Source organism: Tetrao urogallus, assembly GCF_951394365.1.
Source record: "Tetrao urogallus genome assembly, chromosome: 6".
Taxonomy (NCBI): domain Eukaryota; kingdom Metazoa; phylum Chordata; class Aves; order Galliformes; family Phasianidae; genus Tetrao; species Tetrao urogallus.
The window spans coordinates 53,199,582-53,223,287 of NC_136819.1; the positions used below are offsets into that span (position 1 = coordinate 53,199,582).

General features: G+C 42.3%; 1 protein-coding gene across 2 annotated transcripts in view; it reads right to left on the reverse strand.

Moving 5' to 3' along the window:
• The window catches only part of MTHFD1 (methylenetetrahydrofolate dehydrogenase, cyclohydrolase and formyltetrahydrofolate synthetase 1), a gene marked incomplete at both ends in the record, with an annotated part of 37,086 nt that extends 15,208 nt beyond the window's left edge, over window positions 1-21,878 (reverse strand). For both annotated transcript variants that reach the window (XM_079536645.1, XM_079536644.1), the window contains 15 exons: window positions 1,137-1,211; window positions 1,309-1,416; window positions 3,685-3,731; window positions 3,983-4,119; window positions 4,328-4,501; window positions 5,146-5,243; window positions 5,958-6,085; window positions 10,075-10,186; window positions 11,481-11,617; window positions 11,896-11,996; window positions 12,155-12,291; window positions 12,676-12,729; window positions 13,421-13,480; window positions 15,516-15,600; window positions 21,838-21,878. In XM_079536645.1, the coding sequence (XP_079392771.1) occupies window positions 1,137-1,211; window positions 1,309-1,416; window positions 3,685-3,731; window positions 3,983-4,119; window positions 4,328-4,501; window positions 5,146-5,243; window positions 5,958-6,085; window positions 10,075-10,186; window positions 11,481-11,617; window positions 11,896-11,996; window positions 12,155-12,291; window positions 12,676-12,729; window positions 13,421-13,480; window positions 15,516-15,600; window positions 21,838-21,878 (1,494 nt within the window). The remainder of the gene's footprint in view (window positions 1-1,136; window positions 1,212-1,308; window positions 1,417-3,684; window positions 3,732-3,982; window positions 4,120-4,327; window positions 4,502-5,145; window positions 5,244-5,957; window positions 6,086-10,074; window positions 10,187-11,480; window positions 11,618-11,895; window positions 11,997-12,154; window positions 12,292-12,675; window positions 12,730-13,420; window positions 13,481-15,515; window positions 15,601-21,837) is intronic.
• Window positions 21,879-23,706: the final 1,828 nt, after the last annotated feature.

The window sequence follows — 23,706 nt, forward strand, 5'->3', positions numbered from 1 at the left end:
GTAGAAAAATTATAGCTAATTAATAAATCAGAGTTTTATCTTCCTAAGTATTCTACTGGTCCTGGCCTCCAAGTGGGCAACAGACAGAGCACGAATACCGTTCAAACAGGCTTGTTCCTGGAATAAGCTTAGCAGGTCCTATTTTGTCCTTCTAGCCAGAAGGTTAAGCCCAATGCAAAACTACTCTTGTTCCTCATTTTTTAAGAGGCCAGGGACACACAGGTTCACATTCATTACTGAGAACTGAGGAACTGTGACCTGCTCAGGGTCCAACATTCAATGGTAGATGTACTCATTTAACTGAGATTCTCTTTCCTGAGCCAAGTAGTAAGGGATGTAGGGGACGCACATTTTTTCTTCTGTTTCCTGCTTGCTCAATCTGGATAAGACAAGAAAATCTTTACCTTCTCTTTTTGCTGAATTTTGTAAACTGTCTTTTTGGTGCTGCATTATCTATACGGCTGTCACATGAACAGGAATTATTCATCTTTATCTGTAGCTGACTGTAACGGACAAAGACTAATGCTGGTCTCTGAAACTACATTAAGAACACTAAATTGTCACTATTACAAAGGGCACTAATCTCTCTGCTTCTTCCCACTGTGTTACTCACACAGCATATAACAAGTCAAATCAACGACTCTTCCCCTTGAAGCTTCATCTCATTGTTACTCGTGCTGTAACATGGGCTACCAGACTTTTGCACGCTTGATGCAGAAAATAAATGCTATCAGAATGACAATCCAGTTGTTGGTTGGTCTAGTGAGTTTCTTATGTCAGATGGTAAGTGATAGGGTGCAAGGAAACAGTCTCAAGCCGAGCTAGGAGAGGTTTAAAATGGCTTTTAGGAAGAATTTCTTTGTGGAAAGGTTGGTTAGGCACTGGAACAGGCTGCCTAGGGAAATGGTGGAATATGCATCCCTGGAGGTATTTAAGAGGTAAGCAGACATGGCACTAAGGGACATAGTTTATTGATGGGGCTACTCCATAAGTCAGGCTATGAACCTGAAGGTCTTTTTCAGCCTAGGTGATTCTGTGACCTACAGAGCAACACAAATGTTTTCGTAACCAAACTCAGAATAAAGGCGGAGTAAGTGGAACTGAATCAGAAACCAGTGTGAAACTAGAGAACTTACTTGTAGTCTTCGGATTTGAATCTCTGAGAACTTCCTGACTCCGTTGACAGAAGGCACCAAACGGTTATAGAGGGCCTGGCAGAACAAAATATACAGTTAGTACTGCTGGCACACCCCAAACATCTTGACCAGAATAAGATGGGTTGAAATACACCACAAGAAAGGATCCTACCTGGTCGCTCTGAGTTAGCTCATGGAATATACGTGTGTCCACAGCAGCAGCAACCAGGTTGTTCGCTGCAGTGATAGCATGGATGTCACCGGTGAGGTGAAGGTTAAACTGAAGGACACAGAACACATCGCTTATCTCATCTTGCTGCAATTTTCATATATTTCAATACATCGTAGACAGGTGGAAAGAGACATATTAATAGCAACACTAAAGCGAGTGAGGGTGGAGGGGGAAGAGATTGCTCAGTGCAGCGTGTGGAAGTGAGGAAAGAATTTCTCTAAAACAGAAAAATGCCTCCCCCACATTTATGTCATTTTACAAACTTCCAGAACAGAGCTTCCAAATACGATTTTTTTTTTTTTTTTTTTTTTTTTTTTCCCCACAAGAACCATTCCTTAATATCTGAGAACAACATGGTACGGCATATCTGCATTGCTCCTCCTTCCCCCTCCTTCTGACCCACTCACATCACTTGCACAACAGGCTTCACACATACCTTAGCTAAAGCTCCTGCTGCTCCCACAAACACATCTGAGCTAAATTCAAGCCAGCAACCTTGGGTGGTGCTAGCAATAAAACTGTGGTTGCAAAGAGCTCTGCATAAGCTAACCACTCACACACAGTACTGTAGGCAGGCCTTGCAGACCACATACTACACAGTGACAACGCTAGTAATTTTCTAGGTTCTATCTCGTTAAAAAATGGTTTGAGTGGGTTTGTCTACGTGAGTTTTCTTCCTGCACTGTAGCTATACTGAAAAAAGATTTTGGATATAGAGTTTATTTGACAAACCTGTATTAGGGCAGAGAAGGAAAGGTTGCTGTTAAGATGATTCTTTTTATCTGTAGCAGTGCAGCACAGGAGGAAGATGAAAAATTGACAATAATAAAGTGGTATGACAGAAGACTATGATACCACTGTGTCAGAGCTCTGCTACTGTGGTCTTATAAACCAAACAGCAAAAAAAGCCAGAGTGGAACTAGTCACACAGCAATTATAAATCCTAACCAGGAAACGCCAATTTTTCTTATTCTACATATATGCAATAAGAACCAATTATTACTACCTCAGCTCTACAGTCATCATTGAAAAATGTCTCATTTGCTAATAGTTTTCTGGGATGAAAGCTGCATGCAGAAACATCTGATATCAAGGTCATTATTGCATCTACTATATCATAAAACGTTACTACTTGGAGTCATGCACAATTAAAATACTCCCACAAGACCACAACGTATTTTTCTACCATGTGGTAGAAAGGACTTCTACTTGAAGTCCTTTCTGTGTATCACAGAATCACAGAATGGCCTGGGTTGAAAAGGACCACAAAGATCACTTAGTTTCAACCCCCTGCTATGTGCAGGTCACCAACCACCAGACCAGGCTGCCCAGAGCCACATCCAGCCTGGCCTTGAATGCCTCCAGGGATGGGGCATCCACAACCTCTTTGGGCAGCTTTCAGCCAGTTTATTTCAAGTGTGGGTCTGTCTCCCACTGCTGCACACGCCCCAGTCTTTTATCTTCTCTTACTAACACTCTCAAACAGGAGGAGATTATTGTTACTGTCACATTTATCATTCACACATGCTTTTGGCACATGACTAAATCAATCATCTGCCTCCTTAACATTTTTTCATTTCCCCCATCCCCCATCAAATCTTCTCTGGACTTGCTGCACCAATAGGAACAAACAGCACTTTTGATCATTTTTGCTTTTCCTCCAAAAACTGTCCTCTGTCAACCAATAGTGCACAAGACAAAGGCAAGATTCTACAGGTAATTACAAGAGAGTTGGGGGATGCACAAGAGCACGAGCTACATGTGCCTGTCAGTTCCCTGCCCCCAGAGAGGATTTCACTTGTTGCCAAGTCACATGAAAAAAAAGCACTGCAGTGCCAGTCACCCACAGGCTCAGGTCTTGGCGTTATTGATTTGCATTTTCCCTTTTCCCATTCCATGTCAGTAATCTAAAACACAAGCAGACCAAAATAGCTCACAGAAGGAGTCAACGACCACTCTTGCTGACAGAACTATTTAATATGCTTCCAAAACATATTAAGTCATTATAATCTTAATTTCAGCGCTGGGAAAAAGAGGTACAGGATGTACTCTGCTCAAGGGTATGCAGTAATTTGGGGCAGAAGAGGGGAGGGAACAGAGGGACAGGGAATTCTCAGTTCCGTGAAATTCCCTGACCATGCAGACACTTTTCTGAAACAAAGAAGTGCATTTTCTAAAAAAGCTTTGCTGAAATCAAGCAATCATTCTTGCAATGCTACTCCGGGAAGTATAAAAAAAATATTAAGTTATCTGACTGCAATATTTCTTCAAGGTCTGCAAACTAACTGTGCAATGAGACTTTGTATAAACAATTACCTCTTCCATGGGAACAACTTGAGAATAGCCACCTCCAGCAGCTCCTCCTATGGAAAGACAACAGTCAAATCATGCAAATAAAGGTCTCTCTAGCTCAGGGTGGTAATATATGTATTCCATTATGACTTTAAGAAGGCAGCTTAATGTCCCAGCATAGCACTTGAGAAAGCACTGAAGAACTTACCAAGGTTTTTCTTTCTTAAAGAAATGCCATCCTAACTGGGAATTATGTAAAACTACAGTGCAGCATTCAAAGATTTTCATCCTGCTATCTTCCCTTCATTTAGTCAGCTCATACCTTTTATACCAAAAGTTGGCCCCTGAGATGGCTGCCGAACACAAGCAAAGACATTCTGGTGAAGGTGTGCTCCTAAGGCTTGAACAAGACCTATGGTGGTGGTGCTTTTCCCCTCTCCCAGAGGTGTGGGAGTAATCCTGCAGTGAGAAAGTACACCAGATACAATGAAGCTACTATAGTAGGTAAGCCTCAAAACAGTTACAGGCATAATACAGGTACCTACTGACTGCAATTAATGCCAGTACTTCATACAGTCTGCTTACCACAAGACAAGCAACACTATCAAAATTTCTCTTCATCCTGACACCATGTAAGTGATGTCTCCTTAGTTAACATAGTACCTACCCAGTAACAACGACGTATTTGCCATCAGGCTGGTTCTTCAGACGTTTCAGAGCTGACAGATGAACCTTGGCTTTAGTTTGGCCATACAGCTCTATCTCATCAGGGAGAAGGCCAATTTCTTTTGCAAGTTGATTAATGGGCTTGGGTATGCATGACTGTGATATTTTGATATCACTGAAAGAAAGAAAGCAAGGGCAATTAGTAAATATTACTGACTTCTCACAAACGTCCCGCTTTTGGCAGCATGAGTCAAAAGCACTTGATCTACATTCTGAAAGGGAAGCTTCACCCTTTCCTAATAACAAAAAAGTAAATTCCATCAATATTGGCTACAGCAGAATACAAGTACCTTCAGAGGACAACAACAACAAAATTAAACAAGCAAAATTATACAAAAGAATGACTTTCTGTAGATACCACGTAAGGCTCTGCTATCATATTCTCCGTATTTTCAAATCCTTGTGGATTCTACCAACTCCCACTTTAAGGCGCCAGGCTTTTGCCATGTCAGATAGAAAAGCTGCTACACGCTGAGTCAGCAAGTCTCTAGCTCATACAAAACGTCTGTGGAAAACCATATTCATAGCTGAATGTTCTAAGGATTCCCCAAGCCTATGTTCAGCATGTGCCACAGGACCACTGATGGTTAGCTCTGCTCGCCTGGGAGACCTCAACCTGCTTTCTCTCTACGTCTCTCCAAACTTCTAACCCCAGTTACACTCTACATACTTGTTTGCCCTATATTATACAAAACTTGCCAACAGAAGTGAGTATTACAACGCATGAATATTGTCTACTGACTTCACTGAAAGCATTACCTTGGAACAGGCATCTTTAGGGTAAGCTGGTTGTATTGGATGTTCCATTTTCCAGGCTGGAATTTCTCCAGAAAACGCTGCGCGCTCTCCACTGTACTCTAAATCAAGCATGAAAAGGCATTACAGCAACAACTGCTGTAGGAACCTTGTTGGTTAACAGAGCTTTATATGAGTCTTCCCCTCCTCTTTATCTCAGTTTGGATTAATATAAAGTGCTTTAATTTATAACTATTGCTAACAATGCAGAATGAGGTTTTGCTTTGAGTTTCCTTGAGAGGAATACAGACAGATTTGCCTGGATCTGTAGAGATACTGATAGATAAAAAATCCAGTCCTGCAAAATATTTTATTTATATATAAATATTAATATATATATATGTAGCAACTTTCACTGTGCTTTTTTTTTTAGTGCTGTTTGTCAGTACCATCTCTTAAGCAAAATAAACAGAGGGAGCAGCTTTCCTCTGCTAACCTCTGCCTCCTTATCCCCATTACCTTATGGAGAGTTTTAGAATTACATCCAGAGCTTTGTCAAACAAAGCAGTTCTCACAGTTTTGAGAATGTACAGTTTAAGAAAAAAAAAAACAAAACCAAACAACACACATGCACATACAAAAATCCACAAGGCAGCTGTTCTTCCTAACATTTTCTTCATGTTCACCTTCTTCATCGGTCTGCAAACACTAACTTCTGTAAGAGCAAGGAGGAAGCACCAACTTCTCTTCCTAGTGTGCTGATGGCCAGCAGCAATATACCCCAAAAGCAAACATAAAGGAGATGACTTGTGATGGCTCACACTCTGTTCACATACCTGCATTAACATGGCCACAGTCATTGGTCCAACACCACCAGGAACTGGAGTAATATAAGAAGCTTTCTCTTTTGCTGTTGCATATGCCACATCTCCTACAACTCTTTTTCCACTGGCCTTTGTGCTATCTGGGGATTTAAGGAAAGAATAAGTTACACAGAGAGAACAGCAGTGACTAAAGCAGAAGTCCTTTCCTCTGTTGGAATAACCAAATCAGCAGCTAAGTATACAGGAAGCTGCAAAACAAAACAACACCCTAAGATGAAGCTGTTATCACCATGCTTCATCCACAACGTCAGGGCTCATACACCACATCTTCCCATTAAGTGCCATTTATTATCAGCCAGACATCAGAGGGTCTCCCTTTTCACAAGATCAAATATTTTCTCAAAGGAATTGAGATTGCCACAAGGCAATCTGAAGACTCCAAAACAGCTGGGGGAAGCAAAGCATTTGATTGACCAGATCTTACATCTGTGCATACTGAGCACACAAACAGGACATACAGAGATGTCACATTAACCACCCTCTCACAAATCTTGCAGTACTGCTCTGAAGACAAAAGTAAACTTTCAGTATTAAGGAGATATGAATCAGTGATCTAGAAGACACTAAAGGAACGTAGCTGTTCCAAAAACCAAGATTTACAGTTACTCTGTTCTGTTTTGGAGGAAATCTAGAACTTACTATTGAATAAAATTACCTACCTTTACAGAAACTGAAGACAGAAATTCTTACTTACTGCCATTTTAACGATGGACTGGTAAATACTACAGTCACAGAGAACAGTCTCATCAAAACCAACCTCACAGGTGACTTAAAAGAGCTCCAGCAGAACAATCTCCTTGCTGGCAGAAACAAATGCTACCACCTGCCGTACTACATGAAATTTAAGGTCACCCATAGGAGACAAAAAGACAAAATGCATTTGTAAACTATGAGAATCATCTAAGGAACTCACCAGTTATGGACGCAGTATAACAAAAAAAGCAACTAAGTTTCTCCTGGAGTAGCAGATCCTTATTTTAGGTATCAGGCCTTGAGAAAATGTTAAGCAGTGTGAAAAAACACATGACAAATTTTAATACTGTTAAATTGAAATATTATCTTGCATACCACAAATGTATGCTCAAGTTATTGATTATGTTCTATTCATGCATACATTTGATGAGGAGGAAGAATGTAAGAGAAAGCAAACTCATTAACAGCTTACTGTGGTAAAATGCAAGAGGGAACAAAAGCAGCTCCTATCCGCAGGGATGTTCAGCTGCACTGTTACTGACAATCAGTTGTTTGGGTGTTCTACTGAAGGTGTGTTTTAAGCAACACTTACTTTCCCTTAAGTTCAAGCTTTGAACTAAGTCACAGCTGTTAACATTGTTTCTACAGCAACTGTCAAGTTTTACTTCCCAAACTGCAGACCAGCCCGGCCTTCCGGCTCAGACAGCAGGATTAATTAAGTTTGCAAAAGGCAAACAGTATGATTATATTTTCTTCCTTGGATTCCAAGCAAGCTTACCAACCACCCCAGTCAGAAAGGTTCCAGACCTCAAAATGAAGAAATCAAGTGATGAAACACATGACTTCAAATACAAACAGCCTGATCTGCTACACAAGACAGACACTGTGATGAGCGCAAGCCAAATAAACCCCAAGTCCGTGCCCCTGCATTCCCACTTTATGCCAAGTGCTGCTGAGAACAACTTAGAGGTTATCCAGTGACTTTTAAAAAATCATTCTGAAGGAAAACCTCACATGCAGTGCTTTCTGCTTCTTCCCATTAATTTTATCTTCTTAATATTCATCATTCATCACGGTTGGACTGGGTGATCTTTTAGGTCTTTTCCAACCTTAGTGATTCTATGATTCTATGATCATTCTGGCCTTAAATTACAGAGTTACAGAAAACATCGGTGACACAGATAACTGTTCCCTGTGCCTGTGTCTTCTTTGGTACAGTAGGTTACCCAGCTAGCTAGAACATATGACGGACAGCATCCAAGGACTTTGAGATCTGAGAGATGAAGGACACACGTACATGTATGTAACAAACAGCCACAATGATCTCTGTCTCTGGGGTGCTGCAGGTCCAATTGCAGAACTAATTTACAGTCCTACTTTGGTAAGATCAGAGCTGGGAATATTCACACTGTAAACTTCTACATTATACCAATGTACATGGTATGTGGATAGGATGTCTGACAACAGATTCAATACAATCTGGTTTTATTGGCATGTGGTGCCAACTCAATTCCCAGAACTCTGAAACATCATGAGGTCAAGATTCCTCCAGCATCTTTCTGGCTCCTCTTGTGTTTGAAGACCATGGCACAGAAATCAAAAGAAGCAGGTCCTCTTCCCCTGCTCTCACATTCTGCTGTTTAAAGTTCTTTATTGGCTAGGGCTGCAAAATCCCATAACAGAGGAATCCTCTGAATAGGAACACTTCCTCTAACAGGAGTCACAGAGGGACACTTCAAACACCGTGCCATCTCTGGGAAACTTCTCTGCCTGCAATGCTCTTCATTCCAGTGGCAAAGCAACTCCTATAGGCCTGGAATAAGGCATTCAGAACACCTGCTGAACTAGCAATCACCTGCATCAGTAAGGAGAGAAATACAAATACGATGATGTTTAGAAAAGACACACTTCTCTGTAAAGGTTTCAGGAAGTCTTCTCTCACTCTCTCTCTACCGAGAGATCTGGAAGAAATTCTGTTCAACTGTAACACGTAAAATGCAAGGCCCGATGCATCCCACAACTGCACATCCAGAGATTTCTCTTTTCTTCAGCTGCAATCACACGTACACCCAGCAGGCACCTAGCTGGGTGCACTTAAAGCTATGGTAAGACATATGTCAACTGTGCTATTTATCTCCCCATTGTTCAAAGCATCATCATGGCTAGCACTGATAACTCTATGCTGTCAAGCCTTGACCAGTGAGCTTCACACAGTGCCATAAACAAACTGGCATATAACACTGAGTAGGCTGGCAGTATAAGAAACCCAGGCCTCGGTGCAGTGCCAAAGCAAACTGCAAGGAAACAGGGATGTGACCACAGAGATACAGTTCAGATCAAGCCTGAAAAAAAAGTCATCATGTCAGAAATGCAAAGGTACACATGAGCAGGGTAGTGCCCAGACGTCTCTGCTTCACCAATAACAACAGAGACTCTGCTTCTTGGCAAACTGCCTAACTTTGGGAAGCTTGGCACGAAATATTTCAACAAACAAATAGCAACAGCTGATAGTTGGGTTTTTTTTTAAGCTTTAATTACACAGAGGATTAATGGCTTTTAACGCAAATCAACGTCATCTTTGAGGAATAAGACTGTTGAGCAGAAATTTCTTTACATTCCATTAAATGGCAACAAGATGAGTGATTAATTATGAAAACTACCTTCTAAAAACCCTGTGGGTGTAGCAGAGAGATAGCTGGATGGTGACTAATTTTCCATATCATTGAATATCTGCAATTTGGATTTAAAATGAGGTGAAAACAGAAATTGCCAGACTGCCTGTTCCTCAGCTAAATGAAACCCTACCCCCAATCCATTATGTTCAAGCACTTTGTTCTGCGCCAGAGCCACTGTCACCAATTTTCTTGCAGCACCTGCTTTGTTTCAAGACAACAGTCATTCAAACCTAAGAAGTTAATGTTATGATTCAACAAATCCACAGCTACTTTAAGAGGCTGCTTGCCATTTACGTGTTTCAAACAGAACAGCTTAATGAGATCTAACTGTGCAAATTAACGACAGCAAAGCTGCACGCTCACAAGTGACAACAGCAGCAGGATTTAGCTATATGGATGTGGCAAATTACATACATACTATGTTGTAATACTACATAGGCCTCCTCTTTTCTCTACAGATAATCAGTCTCACTGATGGCAGAAACAAAACTATCACTGATCTGCTTCATAAAAGTACTTCAAAACCATCTTTGTTTTATTCTTGAATCTTCAGAGGGGTTGCCATCATTACTTAAGACAGACTTAGATGAGAAATAAATCCATATGGACTAGAAATACCAAGGAAACTGTATCCATGTACTTACATAGCAACTGCATTTATACACAAATAAATCCCCACTCTTTATACATTACCCACGCACCTGGCACATGGTTAATTCCACAGTCTATTACAATTGCACCAGGTTTGATCCATTCACCTTTCACCATTTCAGCTTTGCCAGCTGCAACCACCAGGATATCAGCTTTAGCAACCTAAAAATCAAAACATATATCCATACAAACAACTCTATATCACAAACAATAGAAAAAGGCAGAGCTGCTTCAAGAGCAATTTAAATCAGTTTCAGTTGTAGTGAAATTGTGTGCTCACCCATTGCATCTAGAGGACTGGAAGGGCATCATCAGCAATGAAAAGTAGCTAACAGTTCTTGGCAAGGACAAATTCCCACAGCCAGAAATTGCAGCCTATTTTCAGGCTCCTACCCTGAACTGTTGCTAGTCTACACTTCACAACCTCCTTTGAACTCTTCCATGATTCCCAAATGCATGATACACAGTACTTTTAGATGAAAGCCTTCTGCATACTCTGATCTTCTTTCCTTCCAATATCCCTGCATATTAAGCTGCATATTATCTACTTCTCACTACTGGAAATACACCCAGAACTCATCAGACAGCTGACAAGAACAACCCCTACACAGGACAGGAAGCTGCACTTCATTTGTGGCAGCATTGTTGTGGTTTTCATATCCAGGACTGTGTAACATGCAACACCTGGGGAAGCTGATTGTAATTCAGCACCAGTTTTGGTCAGACTGTAATCAGCAAAAGTGACAGATCTGGTCACAAAGCTCCTACCACAACCTTGGACAAAAGCCCCTTGCTACTTCCCCTGCTGCTTCATTTGTATCAATAGGAAGCTGCTATCCCCTGGATTTTTTTATTTGTATCTTAGACAGTGTTTCTGATCTTGCATTTGAGTTATAGTCAAGTACACCTACCCCCTTTCCAGCTTTGATACTTGCCTATAAAGCCTGGCAGTGTTGATTGCTCAACAAAATTCAAGTAGGTGGCAGCACAGCAACACACTATTTCTATCACTCTTACTGCTAAAGAAGAAAATGGTACAAACTCCCAGTCATAGAAAACAGAGTAGAAAAAAAACATGGGGAAGGAATTTGGTCTAGCATTTCCTAGCCATGAAAGTAGAAGATCACTTGGATTTTTTTAGGGAAAAAACAAACAAACAAAAACATACACTGTCTTGCAGGCCACTACTTGGAGATTAGGAAGGAACGACTGAATTCCCAGTGCTTGCCCAAATAAAAATAATAGTAATTTTACTGTTATAGTTGCAACCCCCTAAGGAAGGGCCTTCAACAGCAGTAGATTCATGCAACCATTCAATGAACAATACTGGAAAACTATTTCAGATGAAAAACAATCCAGACCCAGTGACTTAGACAACATCAGGCAAAAACACGCAGCTGGCAGCATTGGCTTGCAGTACATAACTACAGCCTTACAAGTCCATCCCTTCCCTTACCTCCTCAGCCAGAGTTGAGGTCTTTGAATGGCAAGTGGTTACTGTTGCATGATTCCAGAGCAGCAGGTCATGCATAGGAGCACCAACGATCTTACTGCGACCAACCACTACAGCTCTTTTCCCTGTAACCTGGATGCCTGGACCACAGGAAGGTAGGAAAAAATAAAATGTCATTCTGCATTCCATTCCATTCCAGTAGCTCTAGAATATATTGGTCAGTATGTGTCTCAATCTTTCAGGATACTACTTATCTTTTGGGTTTTGCATTGCTTTAAACTAGCTGTTTTCCTATTTGAAAAGGCAGAGATGAAACATGGCAATTCAACAAAAGTTTCTGCATGAGAGACAGCCTTGCAGCATAATTTCTCCTCTCACTGAAGACTATTGCATTCGTGAATAATGAAAAACTCCTTACCTGTCTGTCTGATAAGTTCCATGCATCCTTTTGGAGTACAGGGAATAAAGCAGTCTCCAAGGTCTCCTCTAGACAGTTTCCCAGCATTGATGCTACTTAAGCTGTATTTTGAAAGAATAAAAAGGCCAAGTAAGTTCCCAGTCTCATCTCAAAATTACCTGTTAATAGGGAAGGGAAGAAAAGAAAAAAAAGGAAAAAAAAAAAAAAAGGTCTAATTCTGGAGTAGCTGTGATGTTCTCTAGGGCTGATGTCAGCTTACCCATCTACATCCTTCTCAGGTGCAACAGCATTGGTTATTTTTTCAGTATTGATAGGTTTATCAGAGTCAAGGGGCAGCTGCACTATAAAGCCATGAACAGCAGGGTCTCCATTCAAAGACGAGATGCACTTGAGGACCTACAAGCAAAGTCCAAAAACCTAGTGGCTGATAAACTGAAGCAAGATTAATAGAAAGTAAAAACAACACAACCCTATGTGGATTAAAAGACACAGAACACACTTTTTTTTCTACCCAAAACATATGAATGACTCACATTTTTTATTCTGAAAAACACATCTGCTAAAGTTTCTAAATTTTATGTAGTTGTGCTTTAGCTTTCTTAAAAAAAAAACCACAAAAAACAACAAAACAAGTAACTCATCAGTTCCTGTTCTTCTTTCATGAGTCAGTATCTGCAGACAAGCAGTCTTTCCCTCCCTTTTTACGAAAAAAAGATAACTTTACCCCCTTAGCTTGAAATTGAAATTACATGATTTTTCTTTATCAACTGCATTACTTACCTCAGCTTCTGTTGCTGTGTTTGGCAGTTTTATGTGATTGGCACTGATCCCAATCTGCAAATGAGAATACCCAGAAATTATCCCATTTCTGAAATGATACCAGAGATTGATCTGCCTTTTCTTTCAGTCAAACTCACCCTCATCTACATTTTGTCATTTTCTAGTTCTCTCCCCTGTTTCTGTTGCTGCAGTTCTTTTATTTGGAAATGCCATCAGTGAAGACAATGAATGATTAGTAGTTTGCCTACTTATATTGGCCCATCTTTCAACTGTCCCATTCACCTTTTGGCATGAACAGCTGCATCTTGGCTTGACAGCATATTGCTCTAAGATGCCAGCATAGATGCCAGCTGTCACCTAGGACAACAGGGACTCGTTAGATTCCCAGCCCTGCTGTAGCATGCAATGGACCTCTTGGTGACAGATGTAAGGCAACTGCAGCTATGTATCAACAAGAAACAGAGAAAGTCAGCACGTGGCCACAGGTCAGTAAAGACAGAACATCAGCACTTTGGACACACATCATTTAGGTACCTTTGTGTAATCAGCTCCAACCCACAGAGTATCCCACTCCACATCAGATTACACATTTGTATTATTCCTTCATAACAAGGAATTCAGGCTAGCACTGGTTTCTCCAATACACACAAAGCTTAAACAAAACTATTTGATTCACATCTGTAATTTCATGTTCTGATTGGACCTATTTTGGGGAGGTAAAAAAAATTATCAGTTTGGGCATTACCTCAGCAGCAGCCTTCAGCTTCATATTAATGTAGAGGTTCGAATCATCCCGATTTCCAACCTAAGGTTGAAAAGACAGTTGAGTCCCCCTGCAGAGTAGAGACCCAGCCACAGCTTGAGAATGTCCTAACCCTCAGCTTCCTCAAAGCTACACCAAGGAGAAAAAGGTATTATTGAATAACCATACCACACTGACACAGACTAAAGGCACCTGGAGCAAACAAGAAAGCGTTCTTTCAAGTAAGAGGCAGCTAAAGAGAAGTTGTCTGATCTCCTGCATAAATACCATTAACATCTGTTAGAAAACCCTTAAAAACACAGTGAAGCAGAAAAGCAGAAAATATTGCTTGCCATCTCATCTGAAAAAGTTAATTAACATGATCAGTAGGTGCCGATAACATCCAATTATCTGAATGAGGCTTTTAAAAACTTGTTCCCCTTTGATACCCAGGAATCTCAATTTTATACACATTTGCCTTTATGGAGAAGCTTCTGCCATGCTGTTTCATACCTTGAGAATCTTCTCATCAAACAAGTAAAACCAACAAAGTAAATAGTGCAATGCACAAAGAGAAAACAGCAAATAGAAGAAGTAAGTGTCTGTAGCTTTAGCAGAATTGGGTGATTACAGTACAAGTGTTTGCATCATCCAGTATGTTTTGGCTAAAGGTAGTTCTCCTTGTAACTGTTAGAAAACAAAGGGCAAGCAGGAAAAACATATTAAGAAAGCTCCTGAAATCTAGTTCTCTGATACTAGGGAGACATCCCTATTTCTCACACAGATCACAAGCTGCAAGGATGACTGTATTAGCCAGTCAACCAGCATGCACTTCTTCCCCAGGCTTATACAAAGAGTCTTGTAGAGTCTGCTGAGGTAGGAAAAATGATGCATCATATAGGCAGAAGAGACGTGTTAACAAAAAGATGATATGCAGTGTGTAAAGGAGGATATTCTTGACTACAGAACAAAAATAAAAGACAACTGACTCATTCTTCCAGCTTGGAGGACACCAGAAACCTCCCAAGAATAGAGCTGGTGAGGTGCTGTATATCAGAAATATCTGATTGTCCCAACATAACTGAAAAACGGACAGTTGAGAACATCTGTATTTGAACTTCTCCTACCTGAGGCAGTTTGATAGCTTACAAGTGTTGGAGAGCAAACAGATTGTAAAGGATTTATGACCGAGACAACCCTGGTTTAAAGAGAAAACAGATCAACCAAGAAAAGATTGCAGTAACACTATTGTCCCTTACTGAATTTTAAATCAAGGAACTTCCCTTTTCCTACTGAATACCTGAAGACAAGTCTTCTGTAGAGCTGATCTTAAAACTAATGAAAAATAACAACAACAACAAAAAAAAAACCCACACAGATTTGTTCCTAGCATTGAAGAGGAGCATGTTCTTCATGTATTAAAGTGGTCTTAGTGACTGAAACCAGAGATTGCTGTGCAGGTGCCCTAAACAAAAAAATAAAGATAGAAGCCCATGTGCTGGTACATCATTTTCAATCTTTGTGGCCATGCAGTTCCATCCATACGCGACAGCTGTTACTACTACTCACCTTCAGATCTAAGCATACCAAAAAGTTTCCACTTTTTATAGCTATAATGGAAAAAAAAACCCCACCACTTAATTCTGCCAAATACAGGCCCCAAACCTGAACTGATAAGAGCATTTTTTCCATTCACAAGCATTTACACATAGATTCTAGCACCTACTCAAGCTTCTGACAAACATCAATTTCAGCAATGAGATTTTACTCAATCCTCTGCGCCTCAGCCAAGAAGACCTGGAGTGATTTGCTCACTTCTGTCTCTCCGTGCTCTAATATAACAGCTGATCAAATTCGTCATTAACCTCAGCAATACCTGGTGCAATCACATCTGTTAGAGCTGATGGACTTTAGGAGTCAAAAACGTGAAGGAGAAACATCACAGAACAGCATCAACACCCCACATGGTGCTCTGCACTCCAGTTCCTTACAAAATGCTACTATTTTGCAAAGCAGTTTTGCAGAAGCTCATCAGTTGCCCACTTAACACAGCAAAGCAACAAAGATTTTCTGTAGTTGTCATTAAAGAAAACAATACCTGCAAAATCGCAAGTCCTGGTGTGAAACCTGGAAACTTCTCCTTCATCTCAGCAACTTGCTTCTTTAATCTCTCTCTCACTTGCCTGAGTGTAAAAAAAACCAACAAATAATACAGAAGTTAACCACAGGTTTGAATTCTCATACAATGGTAAGACAAGTGATTGAAAAGCTGACAGGTGGCATGATCAGCAAACACATACCCACACCTTGAGTACACAAGTCCAAGCAATCTCCAAATAAAACTGATGCCCATAAGTCACTAAGACACTTCAGAAGTTTCATTCAAACTTTTTCTTTTTCCCCCCAAAATTTTCAAGTCCACTGTGTACTTCTTCACTCTGCTCTTTACACAGCAGTCTCATAGGATAGAGACTATTGAGTAAACTATTACCCTGTAATAGATACATATTAGGCAATAATAGACAATGAGACATGGAAACTCCATTTTAAACTCCCTGCTAAAAAGCAAACCTCCTTTCCACATACAGTCTTCCACAGATGCTTGGCAAAGGATGACAAATTTACAGTGGTAAAACTCTGTATAAGAGCTGAATAGGTTGTCCCCAAACCTATAGCTCTGCTACAGTGGCCAAAACTCTTTGTTTCTCCTTCCTGTCTGCTTGGCTTAACCCAGGGCTGGATAACTCACAGTCCTACACTCACCTTCCCGCTTCCCAACATGGATGCAGAAAATTACTCCAGTCTGAGCTTCCAAAGAAAGTAAAAAATCTTCCAAGTGAGCAGGAAGAAGAATGAGAAAGAGAAATGAAGCAGCAAGGAAAACTAAACCCGGGTACACAGCTCAGGTTAACTCTACAGCAAAAGACAAGCTGCAGGATACAATTATTAAAACGCAACTTTGAGATGAGTAGATGAAAGGATTTACTGATTGCATCAATCTAGCTTAAATGTCAGTTCATACCTAGTTTAGAGGTTACTCATCACCTATAAACGAGCTGCAAACAGCTCAAAAGCTGCTGTCACTGCTTCGCATGCAAGTCCCAGGTGCTTCACCAGTGCAGACTTAGTAGTGGGGAAGAAGTCCTGGTGCTAGGCTCAATGTGCTCTGTTAGCTGGGATTTTGGCAAAAAGGGCCTGACTGCAGCCACGGCTCTGTCTCCTCACTGGAGGCTGCTTGGACTCAGCGAGAACAGACCAGCGGTGCCTACCTTGGGTACATCTACCCTTAAATCAGTGCCCCAAAAGGTTTGATACTTTCTAAGTGGAACCAGACCTCTCAGACTGGAAGAGCAGCTGTTGGTGCCAGTTTGTTAAATAATGCAAACAGCAAAAGTGCTGGGACAGATTAAGTACCCAGAGGCTGCAACTCCTGCCATACAGCTGCAAAACTCCAGGATGACTGACAGCAAGTGAAACCAACTCTATCTTGCAATGATATAAGCTCCAGATCAGAAATGCCAGAGGCAAGAAGAAAGAGAAATGGAAGCAGATGCAACTCAACAGCACTGTTCCCAGGGGACGGCCGCAGCTGGCCCAGCCAGAAGCAGCCCCGGGGCTGATGAGCCCCATCTCAGGGGAATCACACAGCCTCCTGCCAGTCCTAAATCAAGCCTCTCTCCTGCCACATCGCAAACCACGTGGCCAGAGCTCTACTGCTACCAAGAAGCGGGTTCAAGGTATTTATAAGCAATTGCATCTGGCCAATCTATTCCAAGTCTCTTAATAAGCTTTGGTAAAAAAGGTTGTTTTCAATCTTATCTCAGAAATAGAGCTTTCTAGGCATGATTTAGCTACTGTCTCCAGTTGACACTGACTTGCCTCTGACACTCTCTTTTGAGCTCACAGCCTCATCCTAGAAATTCTTCATGCTGAAGCAACAAAAATGTATCTGCTGGGTGGCAGCACCTCACCTCTGCTGCACATCCTCTAGGGGAGGCAGTAGCACTACAGCTGCTGACACAGTCAGGCCTGAACTCATGAGAAGTCCATAACAGCAGTGCAGGGCAAGGAGTGTCAGAAACCCAATGCTAGAGTGGGTGCTGCGGGGCACCTGTCTGAGGGAGCTACTTCTGAGATGAGGCTCTGAAATAGCCTAGATGCAGCTGAGTCAGTAAGAAAGATTCAGCAGTGGTTTATGGCCTACAAACAAGAGGAAATGCAAACAAATGTGAAATGTACTGTAGTCTACAACGCAGTACAGTTCTCATAAGGGACAGTCAGCTGAAAGGGTCTCAGATCTGGCATTTATTTTTAATCTAGCCTTCTCAGTGCAGGAGAAGCAATCCCATCAGGATCTATTTCTCTCTATCCACTTTGAAGCAGGGCTATAGCATGCTTTTACACCAAGCAGCCACAACTGCTCACACATTATATTGCTGCCATTTTCTGTAATTAGACACTAGCTCATTTCCCCTTCAGCTACGCATGAAAGGTAACATGCACGAACACACAAGTGGTGCTGCCAGTGCTGAATTGTCTTGAGTCAAGAAACCACTTGCTAGACAGCCACCTAGTGTTCACTACCGCTGAATGACAGTTAAGAAGATAGCTAGAGATATGAAGGTCAGAGAGAAAATTAAGTAAAAAAACAAATAAAAAGCAGTCTCTGTAGTTTGGCAGATACATTACAAAATAATTCGGGTCTTCATGAAGATTAAAAAGAAAACCCAATCATATTGACAAATTAACAACTTTTTTGTTAGCAGCATGAACATTTATTCAAGCTTTCAAACATAAATTGGCAATTGGACGCGGCTGCTCCTCCAAGAGCCTTTCCTCCCAAGACCCCTCCCGTGCTGCTGGCTCTTACACAAACAAACTCCCACTGCAAACACAAGTCCAGGGTCCACACAGGTTAAGGACAGCATGTGACTTTAAGCATACAATGAAAAAGCCAGTTCCAAAGATTAAAGAAGCGGTGAGCCTTTCTTTCACGAGACTGCAGAACTGAGCTGAATTTAAATTTACGCAGTGAATTTCCCAGAATAGCAAAGACAAACCACCTTCCTCCAGTTCTGCTCGAAGCACAGAGAGAGAAGCAGAGCTCTCATGCCAGGATCTCCCCAGGCAGACTCCACCACACCTGCTGCATTCTTTACATGTCATGGCTTGGGTGGCTGCAGTGTGAGCATATGTGGCACCAAATTTAGGATAAAAATCAGGCTGTACTTCCATTCCTTCTGTGGACTGTAGGTGATACTGCTGAACATATGACCAAGCCAATACCTCCCTCAGAGACAATGATGCTCTACAAGAGAAGCCTGACCCCAAGAGAGAAAGGTTTGGCTTCACTGCCCAGATTATAGATTACCCAAAGGTTTCAAAAGTGTGAATCAGAAGTGCTCTTGCTGCAGCCCTCTAGAATTGGCTGCAGAAGGCTAACAAGCCTCCCCAGATCCTAAGCAAGTTTGGCCAGAGCTATAGCCATTTTTCATTGCAGCCTACAGTGCTGCCACTGCTCAACTTTGCCCCCATGATAAAACAAATGGCTTTGTTTGAGGGACGATGCAATTTAGACAACAGAGCTGCACTCAATTCACACTTCTCCTGCCCTCACCTCACACTCAAGTTCAGTGTAATACATCCAATATCCTTTACAGACTGTCCAAATAGAAGAGTTTGCTTCTACTGAAAGAAGCTGCCTTACTCAAAGTATAAACTTGAGCACCAAAATCCTACACAAATCACAATGCCTGCTGTTCTGTATGTTCTTCCTTCTGTGCACAATAAAAATCACACCTACTATCATCACATATATTGACTAATTTCCTTTGTGTCTCTTCTGAACCTTCCAACACTTTCTAGACATTAACTAGCTTGATCTCCTACATAAATTATCTTTGATCACAGGGATAAGGAAGCTCCATCTCTGTTTTTTTCCCCTCTTCAACTGATTCACAAAAATAAGAGTGTCACTATTTACCTGTTTGCTTTTTTTTTTTGCTTTTGTTATTGTTTTTGTTTAAATAAATAACATAACTCTGAATTAGTTATTTTCTTCACCTTTCTTTGGGGAAGAGGTGGCTGATAGCAGGAGAAGAAAGTTCATAGTACTTAGGAGTTTCTGATTTAAAACACATACATAAACTCAGAATTAACTAGCTGGAACACTGCTTCATTGATTCACCTTATTTGTTAATATTTGACTGAATTACAAGCAAAGTTTTCTCAATTAAAGCCCAGAATAATAGAAAAACCCTACAGGATTGTAACTGAAAAGACTTTGCAGATGATGTACTGAGAAAAATACCCTTACTATGGCAGACAAATTCAGTTGGATATTCCTAGAAAGAGCACACGCCTATCACTTGCTTATTTCTTTTACTGATAGATTCATGGCCTGACAGTGGGCTCTGGATGCTGAGAATCCTTTGGCTCAGCACTTCTCCAGAGGGCCTGGAAAAAGAGACGTAACTGCAGGTGGACAGTCCATTTCCTCACATCTTCATCAAACACTCCACTAGAGAAAAAACAAAATACGTGAGACCTGCAGACTATGCTACGGTCTAGCTATGTTGGGCATAAATAGAGGAGATGTAAAGGAAATGAAGAACATTGGTACAGATGCAATAATTTTTTTTCCCATTTTGTGCTGTTTTCAGGCCAAGAGTCAATGCGTGCTGAAAGACAGGCTTCAACCATGAACCTCAGAGCTGTACTGGAAACAAAAGTAATCCTTTCTCCCATATGTATCTACTAAAATCTTGCTCTCTTTCAGGCATTTGAACATAATTCCATTCATTTCTTAAAACACCTGCTAACGTAATACTGAAAGCAAACAGAAATAAGAGTCACCACTATAAATAAAAAAATAAAAAATAATTTTTAAAAAAGCAAGAAAATTAGAACCAAGAATATTAGAAGATGAAAGCTCAGAATACCACCAAAACATGCTCCTTTTCCTCAAACTATCACCTTTCCAGAATTCCATTCAGTCTAAATTTTCACTATGTGTAGCTTGAAGGAACCTATGTCAGCTTCCATGCCAGACAAAGGAAGTCTGAAGCGGGCAGATAACTAGGTACTATGAGCACCACACACAGGGCATGCAGAGCACAATGCTCTCAAGACTGACAAAAGTGTAAGTCTAACAATGTGCACAGGACTGACAGACTGAAAGCCTGAAAGCCCCAAGTAATCATCCTGACAAGTGGCCCAAAAATTACTGGGTAAAACATATTCCAGAAGGCTTTCGTTGTGGACGTTTAGATTCAAGACACGCGAAGACTACTTTTGAGAAATGCAGCAGTACCAGCTGGAAGTAGATGTTCCATACACAGCAACACCTAAGATGAGCCCCAGCAAGTTCCCAGAGATTACTTTAGATCATTTCAGATTTACACTTTCTGTCCAAATATTGGACAAATACTGGAACAGGTCACCCACTAGAACAGACTGCCCAAAGAGGTTGTGGATGCTCCATTCCTGGAAGAATTCAAGGCAGGCTCTGGGCAGCCTGGTCTGGTGGTTGGAAACTGCCGACAGCAATTGGGTTGAAACAAGATGATCTTCAAGGTTCTTTTCAACGCAGGCCATTCTATGATTCCATGAAATTCCCTGGTTATGGAGAGGTTCGTAGAATCATTAAGGTTGGAAAAGACCTCTCAGATCATCTAGCCCAACCCCAAACCATCCCCATTTACCATGTTCTCTCATCTCCATAGTTCTTGTACACCTCCAGGGACAGCAACTCCATCTCCCTGGCAGCTTGTTCCAGTGCATCACCACTCTGTGTGAACAAATTTTTCCTAAAATCCAAGCTGTGCACGCCAAACCTACCTCACCACACACCACTAGCACTGAGTATCGCACAAGTGTCACCCGAAGCCAAACACTGCATTTTTCTTCTGTGCATACAGCAGTGCACTCACACATATAGAGTGTGTACGTATAGCAACGTACTGCAGAGCAGCAACTGGAAAAGTAAGCAAGGCTACACAGCACAAGGCTCAGTTGAGTGAAAGCTGAAAGCAGAAGGAAGTCTGACAAATCTTTCCAACAGTTTTGACAAGATACACGCCAACACTCATCCCCATGTTATCCGATGCATAGATTAACTTCATTAGCTTTAAAAAGAAGCAATCGATCTCTCAAAACGGAGACCACCTCTAAGCTGCCAACTCGGGCCCAGAAAGCATCCCGAGAGCACAAACAGACAAGAGGCAGCGGTTCCACCTTATCGCATCAGCCTGGGCGCTTAGCACAGAGATGCCGAACAACCACGAGCAGTGTTCCAGGGCTGATGCTGGACGGGGCCAACAAGAAGCAGACCCCCAGGCTGAGCTCTTCCGACAACGCTTTCAGTTCTTCTGAAAGGTAAACCTCCCCATCCCCCCGCCGGCAGCGAGGAGGGTACATACGCGGAGACGACTTTGCCGCTAAGGACCTCTGCGGGGGCCATGGCGAGGGCGGGAGCCGGCAGCCAAACGCGGCGGTTGTCCGGGGTACTCTGCAGGACACGCCGTCCCCTCCACAACCCAATCCTACAGCCCACGTGGGCCCTAAACTTTCAGTAGCAGCCACCACCGCGCAAGCGCCGCCCCACCCCGGCGGGCTGCTGCGCTGTGCGTGTCCCTCCCCTGCATTTTTTGGCGCCCTGAGGCTGAGGGGAGCGGGTTGAGGCGTTGTGAGATGGCCGCCCTTACTGCAGCGCGTTCCCTGGCTCTGCACACAGGGGGTCTGGGCGTAGGGACGGGAAAGCCGCCGCTGTGACGGGCTTTGTGCGCTGCTGGGGGAGCACACAGATTGCTAGTCAAGTATTTAATACAATTGCAAGTCAGCATACAGATAACTTCAGTATGTTATGGCCTGGGGTTGCAGGTAGCTACTATGGTTCTCTTCAGGCTTTGCTAAGAGTAGAGGGTTTTTACTCAGCAGTCTTTATCCCTCGGAGAGATATCCTTTAAGCAAGCAACGGTGCTGAGGCTGAGGAAGGCATTTCCTTGTGCACTGATCTGCGCTGTTCTCCATTTTATACAACCAGTGCTTTTTGTTAATCCACGGGTGAGTGTAAGCTGAGAGAATCAGCTTTCAGTGCTCTTCTCATGGGGACAGGAAAATCAGTTGGATGCCATACCGTGAGGCGGCCTTGCTTGTAATGCCAAGGCCCTGAGGAGCTGCACAGGGTTTGTCCTATTGGCGTGTAGCACATGGGACATGATTCAAGAAAACGGAGCTCCATCAAAAGAGGGGTGGCCAGCAGGGACAGGGAGGTGATTGTCCCCCTGTACTCTGCTCTTGTGAGACCCCATCTGTAGTACTGTGTCCCAAGTGTGGAGCCCCCAGCACCAAAAAGACAGGGAGCTGTTGGAGAGGGTCCAGAGGAGGGCCGCAAAGGTGGTCAGGGGACTGGAGCACCTCCCCTATGAGGACAGGCTGAAGGGTGACCTCACTGCAGCATTTCAATACCTAAAGGGAGTCTACAGAGGGGAGGGGAATCAACTCTTTGAAAGGGTTGATAACTGCAGAACAAGGGGAAATGGTTTCAAGTTGAGGGAGGGAAGATTCAGGTAGGATGATGTCAGGGGGAAGTTCTTTACAGAGAGAGTGATGAGGTGCTGGAGCAGCTGCCTGGAGAGGCTGTGGATGCCCCATCCCTGGAGGTGTTCAAGGCCAGGTTGGATGGGGCCCTGGGCAGCCTGGTCTAGCATTAAATGTGGAGGTTGGTGGCCCTGCATGTGGCAGGGGTTTGGAGATTCATGATCATTGAGGACCCTTCCAACCCTGGCCATTCTGTGAAAACAGTGATCAGGGCCAGGGAACTGACAAATCATAGTTGGTGATGGGATGGAGCAGTAGTATGTTCCCATCCTACTGTAAGGCTTTATTCCTGTTACTGTTTTGGGACACATCTGCCACATGTGGTGCCAGTGCAGCAAAGAAACGGCATGGCCACTGCAGGTTCACAAAGTGTGGAAAACAGGGATTTGATGCTAGTGCAGCAACAGTCCCAGTGAGAATTTAGGACTAAAAAAAGCCTGTTTGAAGTGCATTTTTGAAAATAAAGCTGCTGTTCTAAGGGGTCTGCTGAGAAAGCATTCAATCCTGCTACACCACTGCATCATGCTTCTCATGCTATAATCAGATCAAGAATGGATTTGGGGACCTGTCTGATTTTGAGAAAAGTGGAATACAGACGTGGCAGTTTCTGTCTAGCACACCAAACTATGAGGATGGAAGGGTGGAATATACAGATCCTTTTGTTTTAGAAGCTTTAGAAGGTTTGCTTC